This window comes from Convolutriloba macropyga, chromosome 11, assembly GCF_964194025.1.
Source record: "Convolutriloba macropyga chromosome 11, txConMacr16.3, whole genome shotgun sequence".
NCBI lineage: Eukaryota > Metazoa > Xenacoelomorpha > Acoela > Convolutidae > Convolutriloba > Convolutriloba macropyga.
In genome coordinates, this window is record NC_134478.1 from 37239319 (window position 1) to 37265297 (window position 25979).

The 25979-nt window shown below is 35.6% G+C and overlaps 1 protein-coding gene across 11 annotated transcripts in view; it reads left to right on the forward strand.

Annotated features, from left to right (window-relative positions):
• Nucleotides 1–25979, forward strand: part of LOC142349880 (xylosyl- and glucuronyltransferase LARGE2-like) — a 102326-nt gene that overhangs the window by 46015 nt on the left and 30332 nt on the right. For all 11 annotated transcript variants that reach the window (XM_075401711.1, XM_075401712.1, XM_075401719.1 and 8 more), the window contains exon 4: nucleotides 2832–2977. In XM_075401711.1, coding sequence (XP_075257826.1) covers nucleotides 2832–2977 — 146 coding nt within the window. The remainder of the gene's footprint in view (nucleotides 1–2831; nucleotides 2978–25979) is intronic.

Below are 25979 nucleotides of genomic sequence, written 5' to 3' on the forward strand. Positions count from 1 at the left end.
CCCTTTCCTTTCTACTACAACCAAAATTAATCTGTTCAGCGGATTTATCTTCTAACTACTGGTTTTATGACTTCGATGCCACAAGATTTCAAAAACAATTTTAAATTTTTTGGTTATTTTCGTATTTTTGAATCCTTTTTGAAATTTTATTACAATATTGTTAATTGGATAGCTCTCGTTGGTTTAAGAAAGACGTTCAATGGTTCATGTATAAAGTTTTCAGAGAAAAGCTTATCGTTTACATGGCTTCGACTCTTTCTTCTTGCACTTTTCTACCTTATTTTGGGATTTTTCATGTATTTGTTGTTGTTTTCATAGTCATAAGACTTATTGTGATATCTTATTGATTACCCATTCATGACAACCATCTTTGACCTTCTATCGAGTCTTGACTGAGCGTATTTGTTGACTTCTGTTGAAAGCTATTGAATTTATTCCCTGTTAAGACTTCAAAAGTAATTTTTTCGAAAATTTTTTTGAACAATAACTTATCTTCGTGACTTGTACGAACGCCTCAGTAATTACCGGAACTCCTTTTTTTCTACTTCAATAAAAATAATCTAACTTGCGACATTATCTTCTAACTATTGGTTTGATAAAATCGATGCGCGAGTTTTCATAAATTTTTTGTACTTTTTGAAACTTTTTAGATTTGTTTGTGGTTCTTCTGAAATCTGATCACATTATCCTATTAGTGTTAGTTCCAATAGGCTTAGAAAGGATGTTCAATGTATCATAGATAAAGTTTTCAAAGAGAAATTTTCGGTTTAAATGGCTTCGACACTTTCTTCTCGCACTTTTCTATTGGACTTTTGGTTTTTGCCTGTATTTGTTGTTTTTCTCTTTTTCAATAATTTTTTGTAATATCTAATCCTATCGATGACATGTGATTGACAAACAGTCTTGTCGTCCCATCAAGGCATATCTCCTATGCTCCCATTGAGCGCTTTCGCTGCCTTTCGCTGAAAGCAATTGAGTTTAATTGCGTTGATACTATCGGTTTTCTCAGAATTTTCGTGGTTTTATTGTATTTGTTCATATTTATTGATATTTTGAAGTCATATTGAAAAAAAAGAATCTCATGTTGTTAAACATTTAATGGATGAAAGAAAAATCATTACCGAAGAGTTATTTTTTAATGGCTTCGACACTTTTCTCGCTCAATTTTTTTTGAATTAGCGGTTTTCGCCAATTTTTTAAAAACTTTTAGGTAGGCGTAAAATACTGACCGCTCTCAAAAGCTTGTAATTAAGTATGCAAGAATTGTTGTTACCCAAACCCGAAATTTTAGCGAGTAGTCTCAAAATTTATGATATTACAGATTTTCAATGATTTTTTAAACTTTTCAGTTGTAGTTGTTTTTCTTCGTCGAACTGTAGCTTATTCTCTTCGCTTAGAGGTCTAAATCAATTTTTATATTCGAAAATTTGAATGTCCCTTGATATCATGTCTTAGCTGATGTTTTGTTTGTGAATAATATGCATTTAAGTAAAATTTTAGTGGTGTACTTGTGTTTCTTAATGACAGATCCCAACGATTTTCAAAATGTGGCCCAAATGCACTTATTTAATCTTTCACTATAATTTATTTGAATAAGTATGAATGAAAATGGAAGGAAGAATACATAGTATTCAGATAATAGCCAATGATTTTAATGAGTTCAATAATTTGTGTTTTCGCAAATTGTAGAATTTTTTGAGCTTTTCTGCTTCTGTAGTCCGTTCCTATGGCTTAATCTAACCAACGACAGGTCTTATTGGTTTCATAATGAATTTTTAGTAAATTCATTAAGAATTATTTCGTTAAAAGCTAATGATTTATAGGACTTTAGAAAAAAAGTTGGTTGAAGAAAAAGTTGATTGATTTTTCAATTTCGCCTTATTATTTCCTTTTGTCGACTTTGTTACCTAGTCTCATTAAGGAAAATTGCCATCTGCTGTATAGTATGGACAAAGTAAATTTGTGCAAGTAAGGTTCTATACGATAGCTTTTTGGCATTGTTACTATGTGCTTTCAAATTTAGATACTTAGTTTTTGCCGTGAAAATTTTGTTTTTGCTTCATTGTTGTTTGTTTTTTTTCGTAGTTTTTTCAATGAGAGATCTCGTCAGCGCTGTAATAAGGCATGGCATAATGTAATTCAATAAGTAGTTGGGTTATTAAACGTCTTTTAAACTCAAACGTCTATTTTTATTTTGTCTTCATTTGGTTGACAATTAAGTCAAAAGTGTAGATGAGATCGGGTCGGAACATCATGTGCGAACGCACATTAACGAGCATCCTTGTTATACTTTAAAGTTGATTAATAAATAATACAGCTTGGCCCGTCCATTGTTTATTAGAACTCTATAAACTGTCAGTTTGAACTTAGAAATGATGTTATTCGTGTTTACAATTATTATTTAATTATTTTCATTTATTATTAAATTGCAAAAAAATATTTCATTTTAATGTGATCCTAGTTTGTTTTCCATGATTTTTTTGCACGTTTAGTTTTTTTTCATAAATTACGCCATTTTTTCTATCTGCTCTTTAAACAAAGATAGCGAGGTTCATTTCATTTCGTTTGAAGGCAGCGATCTTGCAGTGTTTTGAAAATAGTGGCCGATAGTTTGGTCATTTTCTTTATTTCAAGCCGTTTCTGGAGATCTTTTGGCCATGTTTAGGATTTCATTGCAGTTATTCAAGAATAATTTAAAACATATCATCAAACTTAGTCACCGGATCAGTAGTACAAATTCGCCGGCTGATGCCTTGCTTACTTTTGTTTAAAACCATTTTTTGTGTAATCTTAAGATCAAACAATATTTGATTTTGATCTCATTGTTTCAGCAAGATTTTGGTGCCTGGGATTCTCTCATCAAAAGGACTAAAGCAAGCTATTATGTTGGACACAGATCTTGTCGTACAAATCGATATTGAGGAGTTGTGGAACATGGCAAGGATCATGAGACGAAACTCATCTTCAGTTATATTTGGTGAGAACTGGTTAAAAATCATTTTTTGCCGTATTTCGGATTTATTTCAGTTTCCACCCAGTATAATATAGCAATCAGAGATGGCGGGTCCTACCTAGTCTAGCCATATACTAACATCAATATTGGCGGATAATAATATTACTAATTCTTTCAATTAAGCTCTCAGGAGAAAAATAATGGTCATGTCGGAATTTAGCAGCAAAATAATTTTCTTGCTTTAAAATGACAGAAAATGCCGCTACCAGATTCATCGTATAACTTCCAGGTCGACCAAGACATACATTAACAGTTAAAAAATTTATTAGACTGTGAAAAATAGTAAAAAATTAAAACAAAATATGGTTTGCAAATATTTCTGAGGTGCACAAAATTTCCAGAAAAAACAGTTAAATTTTTTCAGAATAGTCTAATATAATAATTAAAGTAATAAAGAACAAAACTAATTAACATTTATCTGCATTTTCTATCATTTTTGATCGCAATTAACAACAATTAAACTTGGAAAAACTTGACAGTGTTGCAAAAAAAATCACATTTTTCATAATGCAACAAATATCAAGTGTGGATTCTTCTTGAAAAAGCAAAAGTTGACAAATATTATTATTTGACAGCAATTCGTGTTTGAAAACGTTGAAAGCTACTTAAAACGATATCAATTTTATAAGCGTGTAATTTGCCGATTAGTAATTGTATAGTTCAAAGCCAGACCAGAGCTGGAAAGTTTACCAGAGTCTGAGGTTGAGACGTAGCATTCCAAAAATTTTTTTACGGCTGAGTGCAAATTTGAAGTAGACACCAGAGGAATTGTTTCCTTAGATTTCCGTCGCGGCAATCACAAAATATGAACTAAAGTTTTTGAATTGTCAGTTATTCAAGAATTCTAATGAAATGTTAGAAATTCCGTTGTATGCAGCAAACTTATGTCTAAACATTATCCAATTGTGACCCCATGTCATAATTCCGACCAATTTTAACGAATATCTCGTTTTTAAGGTTTATTTCTGTTTTCCTGTAGTGTTTGAATTGATCTGTGTTGTTAGCAGATATCAAACAGGACGTATATTTCTATTCCAAGAAATTGATTGCTTTGAAGACATTTGGATTGCGCAATGAAACAAACTTTTCTTTAGTAACACTAGTCAATATGCTTGAAAACTTTTTCGCTTAGAAAAAGCAACAAAAGTTTGGTAAAAAAAATTGTTATGGGCATAATTTCTTAAATAATTTAAAATACGTTCTTTTAAACGTGCTTTATATTTTCTCCGTCAAATTTTTGTTCAAAATCAAAGCCCTATACTTTAATACTTCTGTGAACGTCCTTACCATTTTTCCAACAGTTGATTAAGCAAAACTGTGATCTCGGTTATATTTCTTCGGTTAAAACTCAAATCTTTGGTTACCTAGTCTCATTAAGGAAAATTGCCATCTGCTGTATAATATGGAAAAGTAAATTTGTGCAAGGAAGTTTTTATACGATTGCTTTTTGGCATTGTTACTATGTGCTTTCAAATTTAGATACTTAGTTTTTGCCGTGAAAATTTTGTTTTTGCTTCCTTGTTGTTTGTTTTTTTTTCTTAGTTTTTTCAATGAGACATCTCGTCAGCGCTGTAATAAGGCATGGCATAATGTAATTCAATAAGTAGTTAGGTTATTAAACGTTTTTTTAAACTCAAACATCTATTTTTATTTTGTCTTCATTTGGTTGACAATTAAGTCAAAAGTGTAGATGAGCTCGGGTCGGAACATCATGTGCGAACGCACATTAACGAGCATTCTTGTTATACTTTAAAGTTGATTAATAAATAATACAGCTTGGCCCGTCCATTGTTTATTAGAACTCTATAAACTGTCAGTTTGAACTTAGAAATGATGTTATTCGTGTTTACAATTATTATTTAATTATTTTCATTTATTATTAAACTGCAGAAAAAAATATTGCATTTTAATGTGATCCTAGTTTGTTTTCCATGATTTTTTTGCGCTTTTAGTTTTTTTTATAAATTACGCAATTTTTTCTATCTGCTCTTTAAACAAAGATAGCGAGGTTCATTTCATTTCGTTTCGTTTGAAGGCAGCGATCTTGCAGTGTTTTGAAAATAGTGGCCGATGGTTTGGTCATTTTCTTTATTTCAATCCGTTTCCGGAGATCTTTTGGCCATATTTAGGATTTCATTGCAGTTATTCAAGAATCATTTAAAACATATCATCAAACTTAGTCACCGGATCAGTAGTACAAAGTCGCCGGCTGATGCCTTGCATACTTTTGTTTAAAACCATTTTTTGTGTAATCTTATGATCAAACATTATTTGATTTTGATCTCATTGTTTCAGACCGAAAATGTCTTAATATGACAGAAAATGCCGCTACCAGATTCATTGTATAGCTTCCAGGTCGACCAAGACATACATTAACAGTTAAAAAATTTATTAGACTGTAAAAAATAGTAAAAAATTAAAACAAAATAGAGTTTGCAAATATTTCTGAGGTGCACAAAATTTCCAGAAAAAACAGTTAAATTTTTTCAGAATAGTCTAATATAATAATTAGAGTAATAAAAAACAAAACTAATTATCATTTATCTGCATTTTCTATCATTTTTGATCGCAATTAACAACAATTAAACTTGGAAAAACTTGACAGTGTTGCAAAAAAAATTCACGTTTTTCATAATGCAACAAATATCAAGTGTGGATTCTTTTTGAAAAAGCAAAAGTTGACAAATATTATTATTTGACAGCAATTCGTGTTTGAAAACGTTGAATGCTACTTAAAACGATATCATTTTTATAAGGGTGTAATTTGCCGATCAGTAATTGTATAGTTCAAAGCCAGACCAGAGCTGGAAAGTTTACCAGTCTGAGGTTGAGAAGTAGAGTTCCAAAAATTTTTTTACGGCTGAGTGCAAATTTGAAGTAGACACCAGAAGAATTGTTTCCTTAGATTTCCGTCGCGGCAATCACAAAATATGAACTAAAGTTTTTGAATTGTCAGTTATTCAAGAATTCTAATGAAATGTAAGAAATTCCGTTGTATGCAGCAAACTTATGTCTAAATATTATCCAATTGTGACCCCATGTCATAATTCCGACCAATTTTAACGAATATCTCGTTTTTAAGGTTTATTTCTGTTTTCTTGTAGTGTTTGAATTGATCTGTGTTGTTAGCAGATATCAAACAGGACGTATATTTCTATTCCAAGAAATTCATTGCTGTGAAGACATTTGGATTGCGCAATGAAACAAACTTTTCTTTAGTAACACTAGTCAATATGCTTGAAAACTTTTTCGCTTAGAAAAAGCAACAAAAGTTTGGTAAAAAAATTGTTATGGGCATAATTTCTTAAATAATTTAAAATACGTTCTTTTAAACGTGCTTTATATTTTCTCCGTCAAATTTTTGTTCAAAATCAAAGCCTTATACTTTAATACTTCTGTGAACGTCCTTACCATTTTTCCAACAGTTGATTAAGCAAAACTGTGATCTCGGTTATATTTCTTCGGTTAAAAGTCAAATCTTTGTTTACTTTTGATGAGAACTGGTTTATATCCTTTTTCTTCCGTACTTCGGATTTGTTTCAACTTCCACCATGTACAATAAAGCAATCAGTGATGGCTGGTCCTACCTAGCCTAGCCATATACTAACATCTTTATTGGCTAATATTAATACTATTTCTTTCAATTGAGTTTTGAGGATAAAAATAGTGGTCACGTCGGAATTTGGCAACAAAATAATATTCTTTTATTAATATGATAGAAAAAATCTGCAACCCGGTTCATCGTAAAACCTCCATATCGACCAAGACATTCATAAACTGTTAAAAAATTTATTAAACTGTAAAAAATTGTAAAAATTTTTTTTAAAAAATAGCTTGCAAATATTTTTGAGGTGCGTTCGCAGATATCAGACAGGACGTATATTTCCATTCCAGGTAAATAAATTCATTGCTTTGAAGAGTTTTGGAATGTGTAATAAAATAAACTTTTCTTTGTAACAGTAATCAAAATGTTTGAAAACATTTTTTGCTTAGAAGAAGCAACAAAAATTTGGTAGAGAAATGTTGATGAGCATATGTTCATGAATAGTTTGAAATACGTTTTATTAAACGTGCTTTATAATTTCTCCATCAAACTTTGTTCAAAATCAAAGCTTTACACTTTAATATTTTTGAGTACGTCCTTGCCAAATTCCCAATATTGGATTCAGCAAAAATTTGAAAAGTATCTGATCAATTTAGTTCCAAGTAATCAGTTTTTTTAATGAATTGTTTAATAGATGCTAGGTTTTGATTTAAATACGAGATAAGAAACTTAATTTTTGTTTTAAAAAATCAATTAGACTCAAAGCAGGGCATTTGAACTTTTTTCCGGTCAAAATATGTTTCACTTCTTTTGATTCGATCGTTTCACTGCATTTTTAAATTAAAAAAGCGTCTCCTTCATCAGTTTTATTCAACTATTTTCTTCATACCAGTATGAAGTTTAAATTTATTACCCTTTTCCCAAAAGTATATATGAAAAATGTTTCGAAAATGTGTCAAAACCAACATTATCAACTGAGTAACTATGAAAAAGATATCAACACAATATACTTTTCCAACTGCTTGCTTCCACTTGCTTCCTGTCTGATTTAACAGATTGTCGATTATAAAGATATAATTGCTTTTTTAAATCGCTACCGGAGAGTTTAACTGTTTATCTAGATTAATAGCCTAATGTTATTTGATTACCTGGTATTTGCATTCATTGGTGAGTAAAGTAGCCATCAAATAATCTGTTAATTCTTACAAATGTAAAATTCAATTTCTTTTTGAAAAAATTATTTCAAATGAAACTTGAAGAATGCACTGAATCTAATCGAAACTTTATCTACTGTAATAAGCTTTGGTTCTTTTTGTTGTTTTTTTTCCGGAAAATTTTGCTACTTTTCTTTTAAAAACAAACCGACAAGATGGTTAGGATGAAAAATGGTTACTATAATTGCGTGGACATAATTAACCCAAAAGCTTGATTGTCCATGATTTTGGGCAATCAGTTAGCCTGAAACCTTATTGCTCGAAAGTTAGATAGTAATTTTTTGAAAGCAATTCTCAGACTTCAATGTTCTTGCCAGCAAGTATATGGGTAGTTATAAAACTGCTAATTTTTTTCTTATTCCACAATCAATTAGAATTGCGAGAGGTTTTTCTGAAGTTGTCACCAATTAGGTTTGCCGCTTTTCGGTCTGATTGACAATTAGTTAAGTATCGCGGTATTTGTTACTATAGAATAACAATAATTTTTTTGCAGATTACAAACCCTAGGTTTTAATAGCTTTCCAAACATTACAAACTAATTAAAAAGATCAGTTTTATAAATCAAGTAAATTTATTGGCCCTTTGTTTGCGAACGAGACAATTGTTTGCTGTTTTTTTATTCAATATGTTTTAATGTGACTTGGTTTCCGCATTTTTTGGCTCCCATTGAAAACAATCTAGACCAAATTAATCTCTAGAAACACGTAGTTGTCTTTTCATATCACTTTTGGTCCTTAGTGTTCAAACTTCGCCACTTCAAAGCTAAAATCAACTTAAATGAACCCTGCCTTGTTTAAACTCGCTCGGTCGGGAAATCTGCCAAACTTTTATATCAGATTATAATAATAACTCAGTGTGAAAACTAAATTTAGCAAGAAAGCCTTTTTCCTTGTACAATATTTCCTTTAGATCGGGTGGTGCTAGTACTTTTGGCGCCCTGGGGGCATTCAGCGGGAAACGGAGGGCTCTGTTATCCCGCAAAACATTAACATTTCTGATTTCGCCTTGCAGCGTTGTTTATTTAAATTAAGGAAGCGATTCAAATTTGTTATGCAATTTGGGAACATGTCAAGCTTGAATGTTTGATTTTGGTTTTGTTGCGTAAATCAGATATCAAAGTTAAAGAAACAGTGTAATTTTGCTGAGAGCTCTTTTTATCTATATAAGTTTAATTTTATTCAACGAATCCAGAGTAGTTGTGAACATCGATATCCAAGAAAACAAAGATTTTGAATTTTATGTATGTCAGAGTTGGTTCCGATTTTCGAATGCTGGAAAGACAAGACATTCAATCGAATTTGACTGTCTTGTGCCTCTTTAAATAAAAGTAACCAGGTTGTTTAACCTGTTTGATTACTAACCCGTACCTAACTCCAAGCGCGTTTCAGTACTGGGCCCGTATAAATGCAATTCTTCTTCATTCTTGAATCATTCATGTCACTTTCTTACTTGCAAGACGTGCGTTCATCCTGCTTTTACAATGGCCAGACTTGCGATAACTCTGTTTTGTTACTTAACAGACTGGGGCCAATTCTATTTTTTTTCTGAAAACTAGCCGGAAAAAACGTCAAAAATAGCCGGGGAAACGTCGAAAATAGACGAAAAACGTCAAAAATGAGCCGGTAAACCACAAAAATAGTCCAAAAACCGTCAAAATAGCCGTTAAATGCTATTTTTTTGTTTAGTATACACCTAGCATCTTTTCATAACACCCCGGAAAAGTGACCAAAAATATGTGAAATTCGTGGCACGTTATAAAATTTTCTGGAATTCGAAATTTTCACTTGAAATTTTTCGAAAAGTTATTTTAGACTTGGGAATCTCTTGCCAATTGTGATATGATCAACTCTGATATGAAAAAAACACTTGATATTGTAATGATTCAGTTTTTGTTTTTGAAGAAAGACTTGCATTTATACTGATTCAGTACTGAAACACACCTGGAGTTAGGTGCGGGAAGTTATTTATAGTTAATAACCTTGATTTTTCAAAAGCTATTATGAAATGATCTGCATTCATTGAATCCAGATTCTATCGGCGTGAATCACCGGTACCCGGAAAAAGTCATTCAAAACAGGTATGCACCAGAAGGACTTGGGTGTGGGACTAGTGGGTTCAGGCCGACTAGACTCAGATTCAGGTATGAGCCAGACCAAACCGACTTTGGTCAAAACCTGTGCCAAACCTGACTGACCTAAGGCCGACCCTGTCCAGACCGACCAGACCCTAGACCAACAGTGGGACATAACAAACAGACCCATTCCCCGAATCATTTTAAAAATCAGAATTTTCTGAATGATTAGAAGATACTACATGATTTTGATCTCTTAAACCGATTAAGTGTTTAAACATTTTTGCAGTGGTGAGAATTACATGCCTGAATGAAAAAAAAGTCGAAAGGTTTTTCGTTCTCAGTATAATATCCATTACCAAAATTAAAAAAAAATTACTCTATTCAAATTTTTTAGCTTTTATTTTCAAATGCATGAATGAAATTGATAGCTAGATTTAAAAAACAACCTGAAAAGAATTGAATAAATGATAGCTGCGATAAACTCTGAGGCTTTTGTTTCCTCTTGTTTACTGAAACGTGTGAAAAATTAGTGGATTTTATTGACAATTAAGCATTTGTAGATGACCCACAATAACCTCGTATCATGCGTTACGGAATGTTCTAGTCCTGGCGATGCAATTGTAATTCATGTAAATCAATTTTATCAAGCATATATTCAATTTTTCAGCCAACTGCGTGTAAGGGTTTTTAGTCAGATACTTCATGGGACGAGGAATGCCTTTTTCTTAAAAATACACGTCTTGAGATGAAGAAATCAGCTGATTAAATAAAGGCTGCATATATTTGTTCTGTTTTTTGAATTTCTGCTCTAGCAGAAAAACAACTCATTTATAAAAACAATTGAAAAGTTAAGTGACCCTGTGGCCTTGTAGCTATCTCCTAAGAAAAATTCAGCAAGATCTGGATGAGTCAGATTTTGACCACTTGTACCAACTTCTACAACAAAACAACTCGATTGTTTTTGTTTTCTCTACCCCAATTGTGTGACTGATTGTGATTGTCCGCAATCACCAATTGCAGCTAGGACCACTTTTCTCTCCGAGTGGGTTTTGTGCTGCTCTCAAATAATGACTGGGTGTCAGAATGTACATTGGCCAAAAATATCCATTTCGAACTTCTGTGACCTCAGATATGATGGGCTAAAAATGAAGTGTGAGTTGTTTTCTTTTCCCTATTTTTTGGAGTTTTCTAGGAGGATGTCGGAGGCAACTATAGAAACACTAAAAACAAATGGCCATTCAGGTTAATAACAGAATTTTACAGCCCGCTGTATTGGCTCCAGTTTTCAGTAGGCTAGCTCAATCAGTCTCTGCTATAGCAATACGCTGGCCAAAAACATGCTGATCGCAAAGTGTTCAAGATTCTAGACAGATATAAAACTTAAGTGAATCTCTCAATTTTTATCTCTCCCCATATAAGTGAGTCCTCCTTTTGAAGCTTGCCAATTAATGAGGGGACAAAATCAAAAGTGGTGAAGTCTTTGGTGTCCCCCAAATGAAACGGGGCCCCAGATTTGTTGTGAAAATGTATGGGCCATTAAATAGTGCTGGTGTAAATTTGGAAGCGAGAGAAGAGATATACCTGAGACAATATTTATAGATAGTACCGAGATTCAAACCTTTGTTGATTCAATGTGAAGCGACAATAATTTTAAAACTGATAAAAGCTACATAAAGATAACAACGAGGATATTAAAATTTTTAAAAACAAGAGACGCAAAAATTTTACTTCGATATTTCCATTGGAAATGTAATCTTTTAACAAATTTTTTCAAGGTTGCCGAAATTGATCAATTAAAGAAATGCCAACGCTCCTTCTTGTATCAATCACCTGCCTTTGAGAACACTGCTGTCGCGTTCTCTAATCTGCAGTATCACTGGGTTCACTGAATTCCGTCCTATTTCCCGCTCAACAGTGAGGGGACTCTGTCGCCCAGACGACCGATCAAATAATGTAAACTAAGGTTTTGAATTGGTGAAGCAAGCGTTACTTCGTTACTTTGCAATTTCCCCTCTTCCACTCTTGTATGCTGTTGCAAATTAGATTGCCTTGAAATAAGTTAATTCACAATGGGGCTCGTAATATCAATTCTACTTATATGGATAACAAAGGTCAGAAAATTAATTGCACATGAATGGAAAAGACAAATTCAAGACAATTTATAATAGTAAATAAAATAATAATAGCAATAACCGTGGTTCACTTCCCAGATGAACTAAATCGAAAACGCTCAAAGTATCCCAACTGGTCTTGCAATTACAAACTTCCATAGTTCAGTCTCAATCTCAATCTCTTCCTTGCTTTTCACACCGTCTTTTAAAGTTTAGTCCCACTTAACCAACTGCTTTGTCTCACTTGTGCGAATCCAAACATCTGAAGTTCTCCCAAAATCTCCAAAATCTCTCTGTCTCTCTCTCTCTCTCTCTCTCTGTCACTTCAATTTATTCTCAACCAATACGCGCTTATCTTAAGCAAACAAATTTAAATCTCTTAAGGAAACATTGCAACTTACACTTGAAATTGTCACATCCTGTAGGAGGGCTTTGTTTGCTATGCAAACAAACTATATCAAATTACGCTCTGTCATTCAACTGCTACCAACCATTGTTCAACTTTCTCCTTGTCTTAAGTACACGCCCTTTGGACTCTTATGTAAACAATCCCACTCCACTTTATCTCATATTTGCACATGACATGCCAATCAGTGTTTGCTTAGTAAACATTGAACGTTGCACTGAAAAGTTCTTATACCTCTATTACCGCTATAAAATAAATTAGCTGCAACCAATCCCTGTCAAAAATCACGCGTTGAATGAATAACTAATCTCAACCCCAAAGCTAAGAGCAATTGTTATTCTGAGTTTTCTCAACAACTCATGCAATTCCCCAGTTAAAACAGCCGAAAGTCTACTAATTTTCCTAAAAGCCCAAAATTTCACCTCTAGGGGTCACCCAAAGGTCTCCCGAGCAAAATGAGGGATAAAGTTGCAAACTAACTATTGTCACGGAAAATTCGCTCATAGTTGCACCTATTCACAAAATTTCATGGCCTAACTCCCACTAGAACACGAGCAATGACCGCGCACACATTCCATCGACATCCCGGATGACCCCAAATTTCGAAACTTTATGACTTGCGAAGTAGTGGTCAAAACGTCTTCGGGTAAAGTTTTCTAGTAACTATAGGGTGCCATCAACTTGCCTCCCAAGTTTCATGAACAATGGATCAGCCGATGTGAGTCGTTTGCTTTTTGAATTTTTTTAAGGAGTCGTAGGTGCCGAAACCCGAAAAATCCGATTTCGTCAAATTTGACCAGGGTGGTTATTTTTTGTCACTAAATGTCTCAGGTTATCATATTAATACCATTTCAAAGTCATTCGGCGGCTAAAAAAGGCCAATTTCCGGTTTTCGGCACTCGGGTCTTCCCGAAGCACCGACTTCCGGTCAGAATTTGGGAATGCAAATATCACCAAGAGAAAGCCCTTGAAAAGTTACACTAACCCTCCAAAAATCATAGGGCTACTACCCACTCCACAAGCATTTCAATTTTTACGTTCCGCAGCACCGGCGTGCGCTAGTCCTGTGCAGGTGTTTGGGGGCAAATCCGAGCTCAAAATCGGATTTCTTGTACCCAAATTAGTCTATCCCCCAAATTTCAGGTCAACCCGACTTCAACTTTTAGAGAAATTACTATTTCAATTTCAGTGTTAACTATTTTTATTGAAAACTGCCTATTCTTATTTCAAAATGCTAATAAATTTCTCCCACATCTTCCTAAACCCTTCACATGATCATCTGCTACATTAATAGCCATTGCAACTCTTAGTTACCCTTATATCATACTCGAACAGTCTTTTTTTTTTCGCTCAAAATATCGAAAATCTTCGAATCACACCACTTCCGGTGCTAATAACTCGGAGTTGGGTGATCGGATTGGTCGGAAAGGTATACCAGCCTGAGAGGACTATTGCATGTACATGCCAATAAAATGTGGTAAACGTCCGCTTAATATAACCTCCATGGGGTTACGGGAAAGATCCGCTTGGTGGTGTTTCGAAAAACTGATAAATTGCCTTTTTATTTACTCTAAATCAACAAAACTCTACTTAAATAACTCAGATCAAAAAGGTGTAACCGGCCGCGTATCCCTATTATATGTGGACAATCATCAGGGGAACATTCCCACAAATTTTCAAATTCCAATGATGAACATAACTTGAAAAGTCGAGGGTAACAGTTTTGGGAATGCCCATTCTTTTGCATATTCTAAATCGCACATTCATTTACTTCAAATTGAATTTCCAATTCTGTTCAAAGAATCTAATTCACTTCAAATCATCGGTCTCTAGTTTTCTTCTAAATTTAAATCACTCATTTGGACTTTGGCCTGATGCACAAATACAACTTTGCTAAGTAATCGAAATATATCGACAGCTCAATATGGTTTTGTTCATTAATTTGTTTGTTTAAGATATATCACTCAAATCACCTCTCTGGCGCCTGCCAAACAATAACACTTTAGGAAAGTACGCTTAACTCAAGCGCCTAATTATCTTTCTAATTTGACCTAAATTATATATCTTACTCTCCATCTCCCATGTCGTTTTACGAAAATTAAGGACCACTACACTCCTCCCTCCTAGATTATTATTCTCCCGAAAAATTGCAAGCCGTTATCCTGTCACCCGATTGACCTACTCCTACGGATTTCAACAATATTTGACCCAGTAAAGTGCACCACTTAGCTTTAGCACCGGTTTAATATAAACTAACTGCACCAAAATTTGAATAGCGTTTGATTAAATCAGATTTGAAAACATTTTCGCATTTCCACATTTTAACATATTCTACCAAATTCATCAACATTGATGTTTGACCAAACTCTATTGCCTTTGACATACATCCTCCCATGGAACCCTAAAATCACTTTTAAAAAAATCTAAAAATAGATCTACCAGAACTACACATTTCCCTAAATCATCTTATTTATTGAAAAACAAATTGTAAGGCTATAGTGCTTGATTAACTTGTCTTGTTAAAATAAATTAATACAATGTGGACAAAAATTGGGTAAAAAGGCTTGAATAATTTAGCTGCCGACGTCCCTCTCCTCATACGCTCGTTCACCTGTACATGAAACATTCTTTCTTAGATGCTTGAATGGACTTCCACCTCTTATTCCACTGTAGCTACCATTTCTCCTGTAATCCTACCATGACTGCTGTCTTGATGCTTCCATACGACTTCACCTCTCCTTCTGGCTCAACGATCGGTTCTTCAGCAACAGCTTTGCAATCTCTGGAGATCGTGATGCAATCCTTCTCTCCACTTTCTGCTCAACTGCCATCGAAAACCCGCAAGAGTCCTCCCTCCTAGGCTGTTGATCATCATGAACCCAGCTGTGCAACACTGTAGTCATTGAATTTTGATCGGATTTCCCTGTTTTGTCAACTCCAGCACTTTCCCATTGATGCTCATCCGTTGGTTCGACCAAAACACTATCATATAGCTGACTTTCATGCAATTGCGATTGCACCGATTCCTCCAACTCCTTTCCCAACTGAGCAAAACTACTTCGGTCAACTGCTGCCTTATCGTTTTGACCCTTCTGTGTTTTAGATACCAGCTGACGATCAATTCCTCCTGGACTTCTCCAAAGTGTCCATAGTATTTTCAGTTGTACACATTTGTGTCTGATCAGCCATGTGGGTGGCTTTGCAGAACTTTTGGTCCACGCCTCCTGACTTTAACTCCGTCAAGGCCCAGGCTCCCAGCATGTCGTTTCTGTTAGTTTTGACACCACCACCAAAATTGCTCGCTATTGCAGTTACGTTGTCGCATGCTACTGAGTTCAAACTCGCAGCAAAACCTGTCTCGCTTCTCGCATCGTTGACATCAAATTCCTCTACATCCGAAAAATCTGTATTCGAAATATCTTCAAACAAATTGTCATCATCCGACTGTTCATCGCTTATCTCATCAGTCTCTGGTGACTGTACATAATCCTTTTCAACAGCATGATTCTCATTTGGTCCACAAGACTCAACACAGAGCTCATTGATTTTTTCTTCTGTCCGAATTTCCTTTTCATCACTGTTTTCATATTCGCTTAGCGCTGCTCTACAAATCTCCTGATTTGTTTGACCACAAATTTCATCCGTAAACTCGACCTCAGGTCCAGATTGCACTTCATCGCCGTCACCTGGAATTCTTATTCTACTACAACTCTCAGCAATTCTCGTATTTTCCACTTCTCCAGACAGATCTTTACCGAATGCTCCTCTTCTTGACAAACCACAGCTAGACCCAATGCCAAACCCTTCAGAACTTCTGCCAGGTTGCCGAAATTGATCAATTAAAGAAATGCCAACGCTCCTTCTTGTATCAATCACCTGCCTTTGAGAACACTGCTGTCGCGTTCTCTGATCTGCAGTATCACTGGGTTCACTGAATTCCGTCCTATTTCCCGCTCAACAGTGAGGGGACTCTGTCGCCCAGACGACCGATCAAATAAAGTAAACTAAGGTTTTGAATTGGTGAAGCAAGCGTTACTTCGTTACTTTGCAATTTCCCCTCTTCCACTCTTGTATGCTGTTGCAAATTAGATTGCCTTGAAATAAGTTAATTCACAATGGGGCTCGTAATATCAATTCTACTTATATGGATAATAAAGGTAAGAAAATTAATTGCACATGAATCGAAAAGACAAATTCAAGACCATTTATAATAGTAATTAAAATAATAATAGCAATAACCGTGGTTCACTTCCCAGATGAACTAAATCGAAAACGCTCAAAGTATCCCAACTGGTCTTGCAATTACAAACTTCCAGAGTTCAGTCTCAATCTCTTCCTTGCTTTTCACACCATCTTTTAATTTTTAGTCCCAATAAACCAACTGCTTTGTCTCACTTGTGCGAACGCAAACTTCTGAAGTTCTCCCAAAATCTCCAGAACCTCTCTTCAATTTATACTCAACCAATACGCGCTTATCTTAAGCAAACAAACTTTAATCTCTTAAGTAAGCATTGCAACTTACACTTGAAATTGTCACATCCTGTAGGAGGGCTTTGTTTGCTATGCAAACAAACTATATCAAATTACGCTCTGTCATTCAACTGCTATCAACCATTGTTCAACTTTCTCCTTGTCTTAAGTACACGCCCTTTGGACTCTTATGTAAACAATCCCACTCCACTTTATCTCATATTTGCACATGACATGCCAATCAGTGTTTGCTTAGTAAACATTGAACGTTGCACTGAAAAGTTCTTATACCTCTATTACCGCTATAAAATAAATTAGCTGCAACCAATCCCTGTCAAAAATCACGCGTTGAATGAATAACTAATCTCAACCCCAAAACTAAGAGCAATTGTTATTCTGAGTTTTCTCAACAACTCATGCAATTCCCCAGTTAAAACAGCCGAAAGTCTACTAATTTTCCTAAAAGCCCAAAATTTCACCTCTAGGGGTCACCCAAAGGTCTCCCGAGCAAAATGAGGGATAAAGTTGCAAACTAACTATTGTCACGGAAAATTCGCTCATAGTTGCACCTATTCACAAAATTTCATGGCCTTACTCCCACTAGAACACGAGCAATGATCGCGCACACTTTCCATTGACATCCCGGATGACCCCAAATTTCGAAACTTAATGACTTGCGAAGTAGTGGTCAAAACGTCTTCGGGTAAAGTTTTCTAGTAACTATAGGGTGCCATCAACTTGCCTCCCAAGTTTCATGAACAATGGATCAGCCGATGTGAGTCGTTTGCTTTTTGAATTTTTTTAAGGAGTCGTAGGTGCCGAAACCCGAAAAATCCGATTTCGTCAAATTTGACCAGGGTGGTTATTTTTTGTCACTAAATGTCTCAGGTTATCATATTAATACCATTTCAAAGTCATTCGGCGGCTCAAAAAGGCCAATTTCCGGTTTTCGGCACTCGGGTCTTCCCGAAGCAGCGACTTCCGGTCGGAATTTGGGAATGAAAATATCACCCATCGAAAGCCCTTGAAAAGTTACACTAAACCTCCAAAAATCATAGGGCTACTACTAACACTCCACAAGCAATTCAAATTTTACGTTCCGCAGCACCGGCGTGCGCTAATCCTGTGCAGGTTGGTGTGGGGCCAAATCCGACCTCACAATCGGATTCCTCTTACCCAAATTAGTCTATCCCCCAAATTTCAGGTGAATCCAACTTCATTTTTTAGAGAAATTACTATTTCAATTTCAGTGTTAACTATTTTTATTGAAAACTGCCTATTCTTATTTCAAAATGCTAATAAATTTCTCCCACAACTTCCTAAACCTTTCCATAATCATCTGCTACATTACTTTAGACTTAATACCCATTGCAACCCTTAGTTACCCTTATATCATACTCGAACAGTCATTTTTTCGCTCAAAATATCGAAAACCTTCAAATCACGCCACTTCCGGTGCTGATAACTCGGAGTTGGGTGATCGGATTGGCCCGAAATGTATACCAGCCTGAGAGGACCATTGCGTGTACATGCCAATAAAATTTGTTAAACGTCCGCTTAATATAACCTCCATGGGGGGACGGGAAAGATCCGCTTGGTGGTGTTTCGAAAAACTGATAAATTGCCTTTTTTTTACTCTAAATCAACAAAACTCTACTTAAATAACTCAGATCAAAAAGGTGTAACCGGCCGCGTATCCCTATTATATGTGGACAATCATCAGGGGAACATTCCCACAAATTTTCAAATTCCAATGATGAACATAACTTAAAAAGTCGAGGGTAACAGGTCTGGGAATGCCCATTCTTTTGCATATTCTAAATCGCACTTTCATTTACTTCAAATTGAATTTCCAATTCTGTTCAAAGAATCTAGTTCACTTCAAATCATCGCTCTCTAGTTTTCTTCTAAATTTAAATCACTCATTTGGACTTTGGCCTGATGCACAAATACAACTTTGCTAAGTAAACGAAATATATCGACAACTCAATATGGTTTTGTTCTTTAATTTGTTTGTTTAAGATATATCACTCAAATCACCCCTCTGGCGCCTGCCAAACAATAACACTTTAGGAAAGTACGCTTAACTCAAGCGCCTATTTATCTTTCTAATTTGACCTAAATTATATATCTTACTCTCCATCTCCCATGTCGTTTTACGAAAATTAAGGACTACTACAACTTTTTTTATTGTTGAAAACAATAGATTTATACACATTTTCAGAGAATAGTGTTAAACAAAGCCTGCGTCTTTTCTTTTTCTTTAAAATTGAATTGGCGGTATATGACAAACCCTATATGACTTTTGATTCTTCGATGATTATGACTTCTCGAAAAACTGACAGGCGCGCTTTTTTTCTGCAGGAAATTCAGAATCAGCCATCATCTAGACCTCAAATCTTATATTTGCTAAATTGTCTATGATTATTAGATATCCAAGCATAATTTTTTAGCATGAGATAAAAACAACAAGGGTTAATGAAGTCGATTCTATTTGGTGTTTTAACGTTGCAGCATGGGATATAGGGGGAATACGGGCTTTAGCTTTTCGGCAAAGATAGTCCTACTGCAAGTTTCGTTACTTCAAAATTGGTTGCAAATAATTTTGACTTGTTACACGTTGACCAATATAAAGGCAGGCTAAAATTTTTTTAATGTAAGTCCTGGTCAAATCGAGATCAGATCACAATTCTCCGCACTTAAATCTTCCATTTTTTCTGGATTTTTTAAGACTATTTGTTTTTCTATCGTCTTGTTTTTTGTTCTTGGAAGATCTTTCTGCCAAATTCTGCCAAAATCTAGTCTCAACAAGGCTGGTTAGAAAGTTTCATTAAAAATCTTAGGTCCTTCTATCATGAGTAAGTTTATTTTATGGTGTCAATCTGGTGACTCCAAATATAAACGTTTATATGAACTTTAAACGCTATTTGACTTCTCAACTATTTCAAGAGTTATGCCAATCAGTCCAAATTGAGTGCTCTGAAAACCTGAGTTGCTAGAATAAGGGTCAGGAGAACGGTCTTCCGTTGAAGAATTGCGTCAAACCCCTTATTGTTTCCTTGATGAACTGTCCAAACCAATAAAGCATTAATAAAAAGGGCGGTAAACCTGTTCGTGTTTCTTATTTCTTATTTGAGATTAATTGACATCGAGTTTGTTAAATGTTAATTTTCAGCAGGAATGCTGGGGGACAAATTGGTTTAAGTTGAATACACGCCGTTTAAGTTTGGCTGTTCAAATTAATATAGAATTTCAGATAAACAATTTGACATTAATATAAACAGTGGAATTACTAAATAGCAAGATTCAATGATTACTCCAAATTCGGAGAACTAACAGTGCTTTTGATCTTGAACGTAAATAATGTTTTGGTTTCGAGGTGACTCCGGGAAAACTGACTTGTCAAAAAATACTTTTTGTAACAGAGAACTTAAGCGGCGGAAAATTTTTTTGAAAGTCTTAAAACATTTACAATTTTTTTTGTCTTATTTCACTTATTTAAAACTTAAATATATCAGCTCGTATTTTTATAAGAAAACTGTGGGGCTATTCGCTGCTTTCAACTTTAATTGAAAAGCTCTGAAAAATTGCTAGTGATAAGTTTCAAGCAAAAAAGAAAAAATGTTTTTTATAAAAGTAATTATGAGAATTCTATTGGCCTAAGTTCGCCAGAATTTATGTTAAATTTTTTCTCATTTTTTTTCAGAGATCTTTTCTGTTTTTAGATTTTCACATGAGTTCATCAAAAAACTGGTTGGTCTGGAATTTGCTTCGAACAATTTTTGAGTCCTTTAAGAGATGCAAAATTCTGTACGTAGGCATAGCAAGAAGAACAACGGACAAAATTTATCAAAACTATGGCATAAATTTTTTACATATTGCAACAATTGTTAAACGTATTTTCTGGCATTAAATTTTACCGGCCTAAAACTGTCTTTCATTGTTCTTCTCTGGCCTTAGCCTTTTATTAGTGAAATCCTCATTATTTTAACGATGACGACTACTTTTGAGCAGCATTAAAATATTTGTCACAAATTTTATAACAATTTTTTTTTAGTTTTGAAAGATTTTTTTGTTATAGAAGTAAGTAATGTTGAATATAATTCACGTAGGTTCAAACCAACAAAAAAAGTCAATCTGGATGACATAATTACGCTTGGTGATACACCAAATCAATTTCTTCCACAGGGATATAATTTAAGGTGAATTTTGCAAGTGCTTGAATAACAAAAATCTAAAAATCTTTCTTAAAATAAGTTGTGTCGTTAATGGACCGTGTTTTGCGGTTCAGCTAAAGAGTGTTATTTTTTAGTTACTTAATGCGTCATCAAGTAAATATTTTTAATGCTGTTTCAAAGAAAATTTTGCCACTGAAATTTATTCCATAAAAGTTTTTGCATTTTTTCATTAGTGTTACGAAGTAAATAAGTAAGCGAGATTATTAGCCAATCAGAATCGAGTATTCAAATGCATACGTTCTGAATTAATAAAATACGTTCTAATATACGTAGAAAGTTCCGAAAAAGTTCATTTAACCTAATTTTAAGTAAATATAACCACTATATGTATCGATTAAGCTGGTTTTCGGCTTAATATTTTTAGGTTTTCTAGACACTTGCCGATTGAATACGAACTGATTTTGACGTGAATGACATCAGACAAAAAACCAGTAAAAGAGCATCGAAAAAACCTTGCCGTCTAAGTTTTCACTTGTTACATTGATCGATGTTGCTACAGACGTTGTTTGCTTATAGACTGACTATATACGTTGTGCGATTGTACGTTTTGGAGCTTATATGTTTATATTATTTGCATTGAATCTTCCGAACTTCTGTTATTCTCCGACAGAGTTTACATTGGTGCCGTTCCTGCTTATGAACGAACACTTTTAGCCTAATTGTTGTGATAAACGTAATAAAACGTATTAAAGGCCAGTATGGCCACTTGACAATCGTTGCTAAAGCAGCAGAGAAATTTAAGCGTAGCATTTTATTGTTACAGTTTATCAAATATGGGTTTCCCTGAAGATGTGTAGTGCAGCATTTGATACGAAATTATATCTGGCGAGAAACCAGATGATCTTATACTGCGCCCATTTTGCTCGCGTGCTTTCCATTTTATATATATCGCAGATCAATGTACATGTTCTGCTTGCGATGAACGAGTTCTGTGGCCTAAAACTGGATCCTAAGAGTATCTCGAGCTATTAGAGTGCCTCAACCCAACCTTCCCTAGAGGCGATTCCCTGTTTGTTGATCTCAAGAGGTTCAGTTTGACAACTGACTATTGTGACGAGCATGGATTTGAAACCCCGATCGAGGTTAAGGAAATCGCAGGTTTAGAGTTACAGGTTCCTCATCCAAAATTTACAATTGATGACGTTGTCAGCTGTTGATGGGTCCTTCAACTCATGGACAATCCCCAACAAAAAAAACTGTAAGAACAGAACCTTTTTTGCAGTGAATTGATTACAAACGATTTTAGACGGCGAGTAACCCAACCCCGGATATCTTTCAAAGACATCTTCAAGGGGTTGTGTAGTCAAATAACTCCGTGAAAATCATCCCTAAAAAGTCACCATTAACCCCCACAGTTGAATTTTTTGAGCTTAAAAAACATCAAGGTTCGGAGTTTGATCAAAGCTTCTGATAATCACAAATCTTTTTCCGCCAGATCGTAAAGAAATGCAAGTAGTACTATCTTGACAAGTCTCAGCGAAATAGAATATTTTTTAGAAAAGGGAGCTGAGAAACCTTTATATATATACTTAGACTTAAAATATCACAAATCTTTTTCCGCCAGATTGTAAGGAAAAGCAAATAGTACTATCTTGACAAGTCTCAGCGAAATACAATCCTTTTTGGAGAAGGGAGCTGAGAAACTTTAAAAAAAAAAGAAACATCGATTTTGAAAATTTTTCGGTCGAAAGTTGGGAAATTCAGACAAATTGGTCCATTATAGCTACATAGCAAAAAAAATAACTTCATATATGAGGGGAAAAAATGTCAGCACATAATGCTATATTGTTCAATTTTGAAAATCTTTGGTCAAATTTGAGGCAAATCAAAAAATTTAGAAAATCAATACCGAATATTGATAAATCGTACTTTCAAGCTTAAAACCGTCCAGTTTACTGGATTACCGTTCCGTAATCAAGAATTTGCAAAAAATTGACCAAAATTTTGAAAAATTGAACAGATAATGGTGTGAGATATAAACTCACAACCTCCGGCTCAAAAAAAAAATTGTCTTCTTATTATCTTCGTATCTCGTTTTCGTACCGTACCGTCCGCTTCTTTTTCGTTCCTTAACTTCGCTATTCACAATTTCCGTTCATTTTTCATCAGCGTCGCTCTCCCAAAACTTTGTTTTTCGTTTTCGTTTCCAATCATTCCGTTTTTCTTTCATTCAGAGTTGTTTTTCTCCGCCTAATTTTTTCCTTCGATGTAGTATGTTATATGCGATGAAGTATGTTGTTGTTTTTGCTGTAGTATGTTGAGTATGCTTGCATGCTGGTTTGTTGTTTAGGTCTTATAGCTTTCTAGGGTGTGACTTAAGTTTATTCTCGAGTTACGGCTGGGTTGTCCTTTGACTTTTCAACTATACTAATTTACTAGCCCTTCTGTTGTAGTATATTGATTTTGCTGCTGTATGTTTGTGTGTAACTGTACGATTGCTAGTTGGTTTGGTCCTGTTGCCTTCTAGGGCGTGACTTAAGTTTATTCTCGAGTTACGGCTGGGTTGTTTCTTGACTTTTCCAACTATCTTAGTCTACAAATACACTATTGTAGTTTATTCAATTTTGCTGTAGTTTGTTTAATACCGTTAGTATGCTGATTGTTTGTTTTGGTTTGGGTTTTGCTAGGATGTGACTTAAGTTTATTCTGGAGTTACGGCTAGTAAAATTTCTCGACCTTTTCATCCTTTTAGTGTACTACTGCATTGCTGTAAAATAGTTTGTTGTTAAATTTGTCGTTATAGACCCATTATGAACTATATTAGATTGTCTTGCAGTAGCTTCTCTAATTCTTCCTAGGGTGTGACTTAAGTTTGTTCTGGAGTTACGGCTAGGTTGTTTGCTTGAGTTTTTGCTGTGGTCTGCTAACATAGTTCTTTCCGAACTCATTTCCCGCCCGTTCTTTCCCACCGTTCCGGTTCGTTTGTTTTCCCACACGTCCCGTTTCCGTTCTGTTGCGCATTGCTCGCTCGACTTCTCGTCTGTCCCGTTTCCGTTCTGTCGCGCATTGCTCGCTCGACTTCTCGTCTGTCCCGTTTCCGTCACGTCGCGCGTTGCTCGCTCGACTTTCCGTCCGTAACGTCTCCGTTTCGTCGCGCGTTGCTCGCTCGACTTTCCGTCCGTAACGCCTCCGTTTCGTCGCGCGTTGCTCGCTCGACTTCCCGTGTCCTTTGCCTCCCTCCGCGTTGAGCGCATAGCGTTCAGCGCTCCACTTCTGTTTTTGTCGGTCACAGTGTGCTCGACGACCTTCTTTGCTCTTTGGGTGGTTTGTTTTACAGACTGTCTACAGTTTGCTGTGTCTGATGTCTTTTGCGTTGGGTTTGTTTTGCGTGGATTTGATTTGTTTGGAGTGTGCATATAATAGATAACCGTGTGCTGTGGTAGTTTTGCTGTTATTTGGAATTAATAACATCGCGATGTCTAATAGTCTTGATCAAAAAGTTAAAAAGTTGTACGCTGCCAGGTCAAAGCGTGAGGCTGAATTGCATGCTATACATGAAGATATTCTTCATTGCATAACTAATCAAAGTAGGCGAGTGAAAATTGAACGCCTAGTAACAAAGTGCAACGAAGCATTTATGACCGTTGTAGACAAAAGTGAGGACCTGATTGCATTTGCTGGAAAAACGGAGGATCCAAGTGCACTTGTTCCTTCATTAGAGTCTTACTTGGAGGCAATGACAACTAAGAACGACAAGATACTCACTTCAGCAAGAAACTACATCAACTCTGCTGATGATAAAGCGAGTGAGTTCCAGGAACCAAGGGCTTCCATTCGTTCAAGACTTCCCTCACTTATGACCTCTTCAAAAACATCTAGTCAGCGTAAACATGATTATGTTATTGCTAAAATGAAGCGCGAAGAAATTGAAAAACAAAATGAGGCAGCCATTCGCCTTGCTAAACAGAAAAAGCAAGTGGAAATAGATGAACTGGAGGAAGACAACAGGAAACGGTTGGCAGAGGCAACTCTGCAAGAATTTGAATTGCTGGACGCTGTTTCCAAAGGTAGCCAATCTGAAACAACTGCAAGTGCTAGGAGCTCAATGAGAAGTGAAAAGCTGTCCAAGACTGGATCAACACCTCACTTGCTTTAAGTTTTCACAATGAGGAGAAAACTAGTGAACCACAGGTTATGATTGACCCTCCAGAATGTCCTAGCCACAACAACGGCAAAACAGTGGAAGATCAGAACACTGAAGTTTCAAGGCATTCTATTCCAAAAAATTGTCGAGGCAATTACATTTTAAGCAATGAGACCTTGCAGCAACTCGACCCCTATTATAATCCACCTGAAAATTTTTTGGCTGCTGCTAACACACAGGCGTTGTACCAGGCGCACCTAAGGGCGCAAATGGATCAAACTGGCCAACAAGGCATGGCGCTTCCCAGCATAACCAACCAAGTAACCGCGTATAGTCACCCGCCTTCTGTACACGCCCCAGGGGCTTCTTCACCACCCATTCAACAGCCCATTCCACCACAGCCGTTCGCCCCGCAAGTAAATCAAAAAAATGCCTCCAAGTTAATTCCCAACGCACAACTTCAATTCTCAAGGGGACCTGAAACATCAAGTCTTCCTAAGAATGATTCGGCCCCGCATATATTCTCCCGACAACAAATTAATTTTGTCCCCCGAGCACCAAACGCCACTCTTCCTCCTTTTCCGTCAACAAATCATCCAGCCCCCGCAATAAATGTTCCCTCGCACCCAAGCGCCCCACCATGTCCAAACACTCAACAGCACAACTCCGAACCCGCTCATCCTAACGACCTTCCCATTCCGAACCCAGTCTTCGCACCTAACATCACTGCTCCCATCCCACACGCCCCTTTGAGTAATCAGCCTCTCGTCAACGAAACTTTTCAAAATAATAATAACCGAGTACACAAAGTTGTACGTTCTGTTG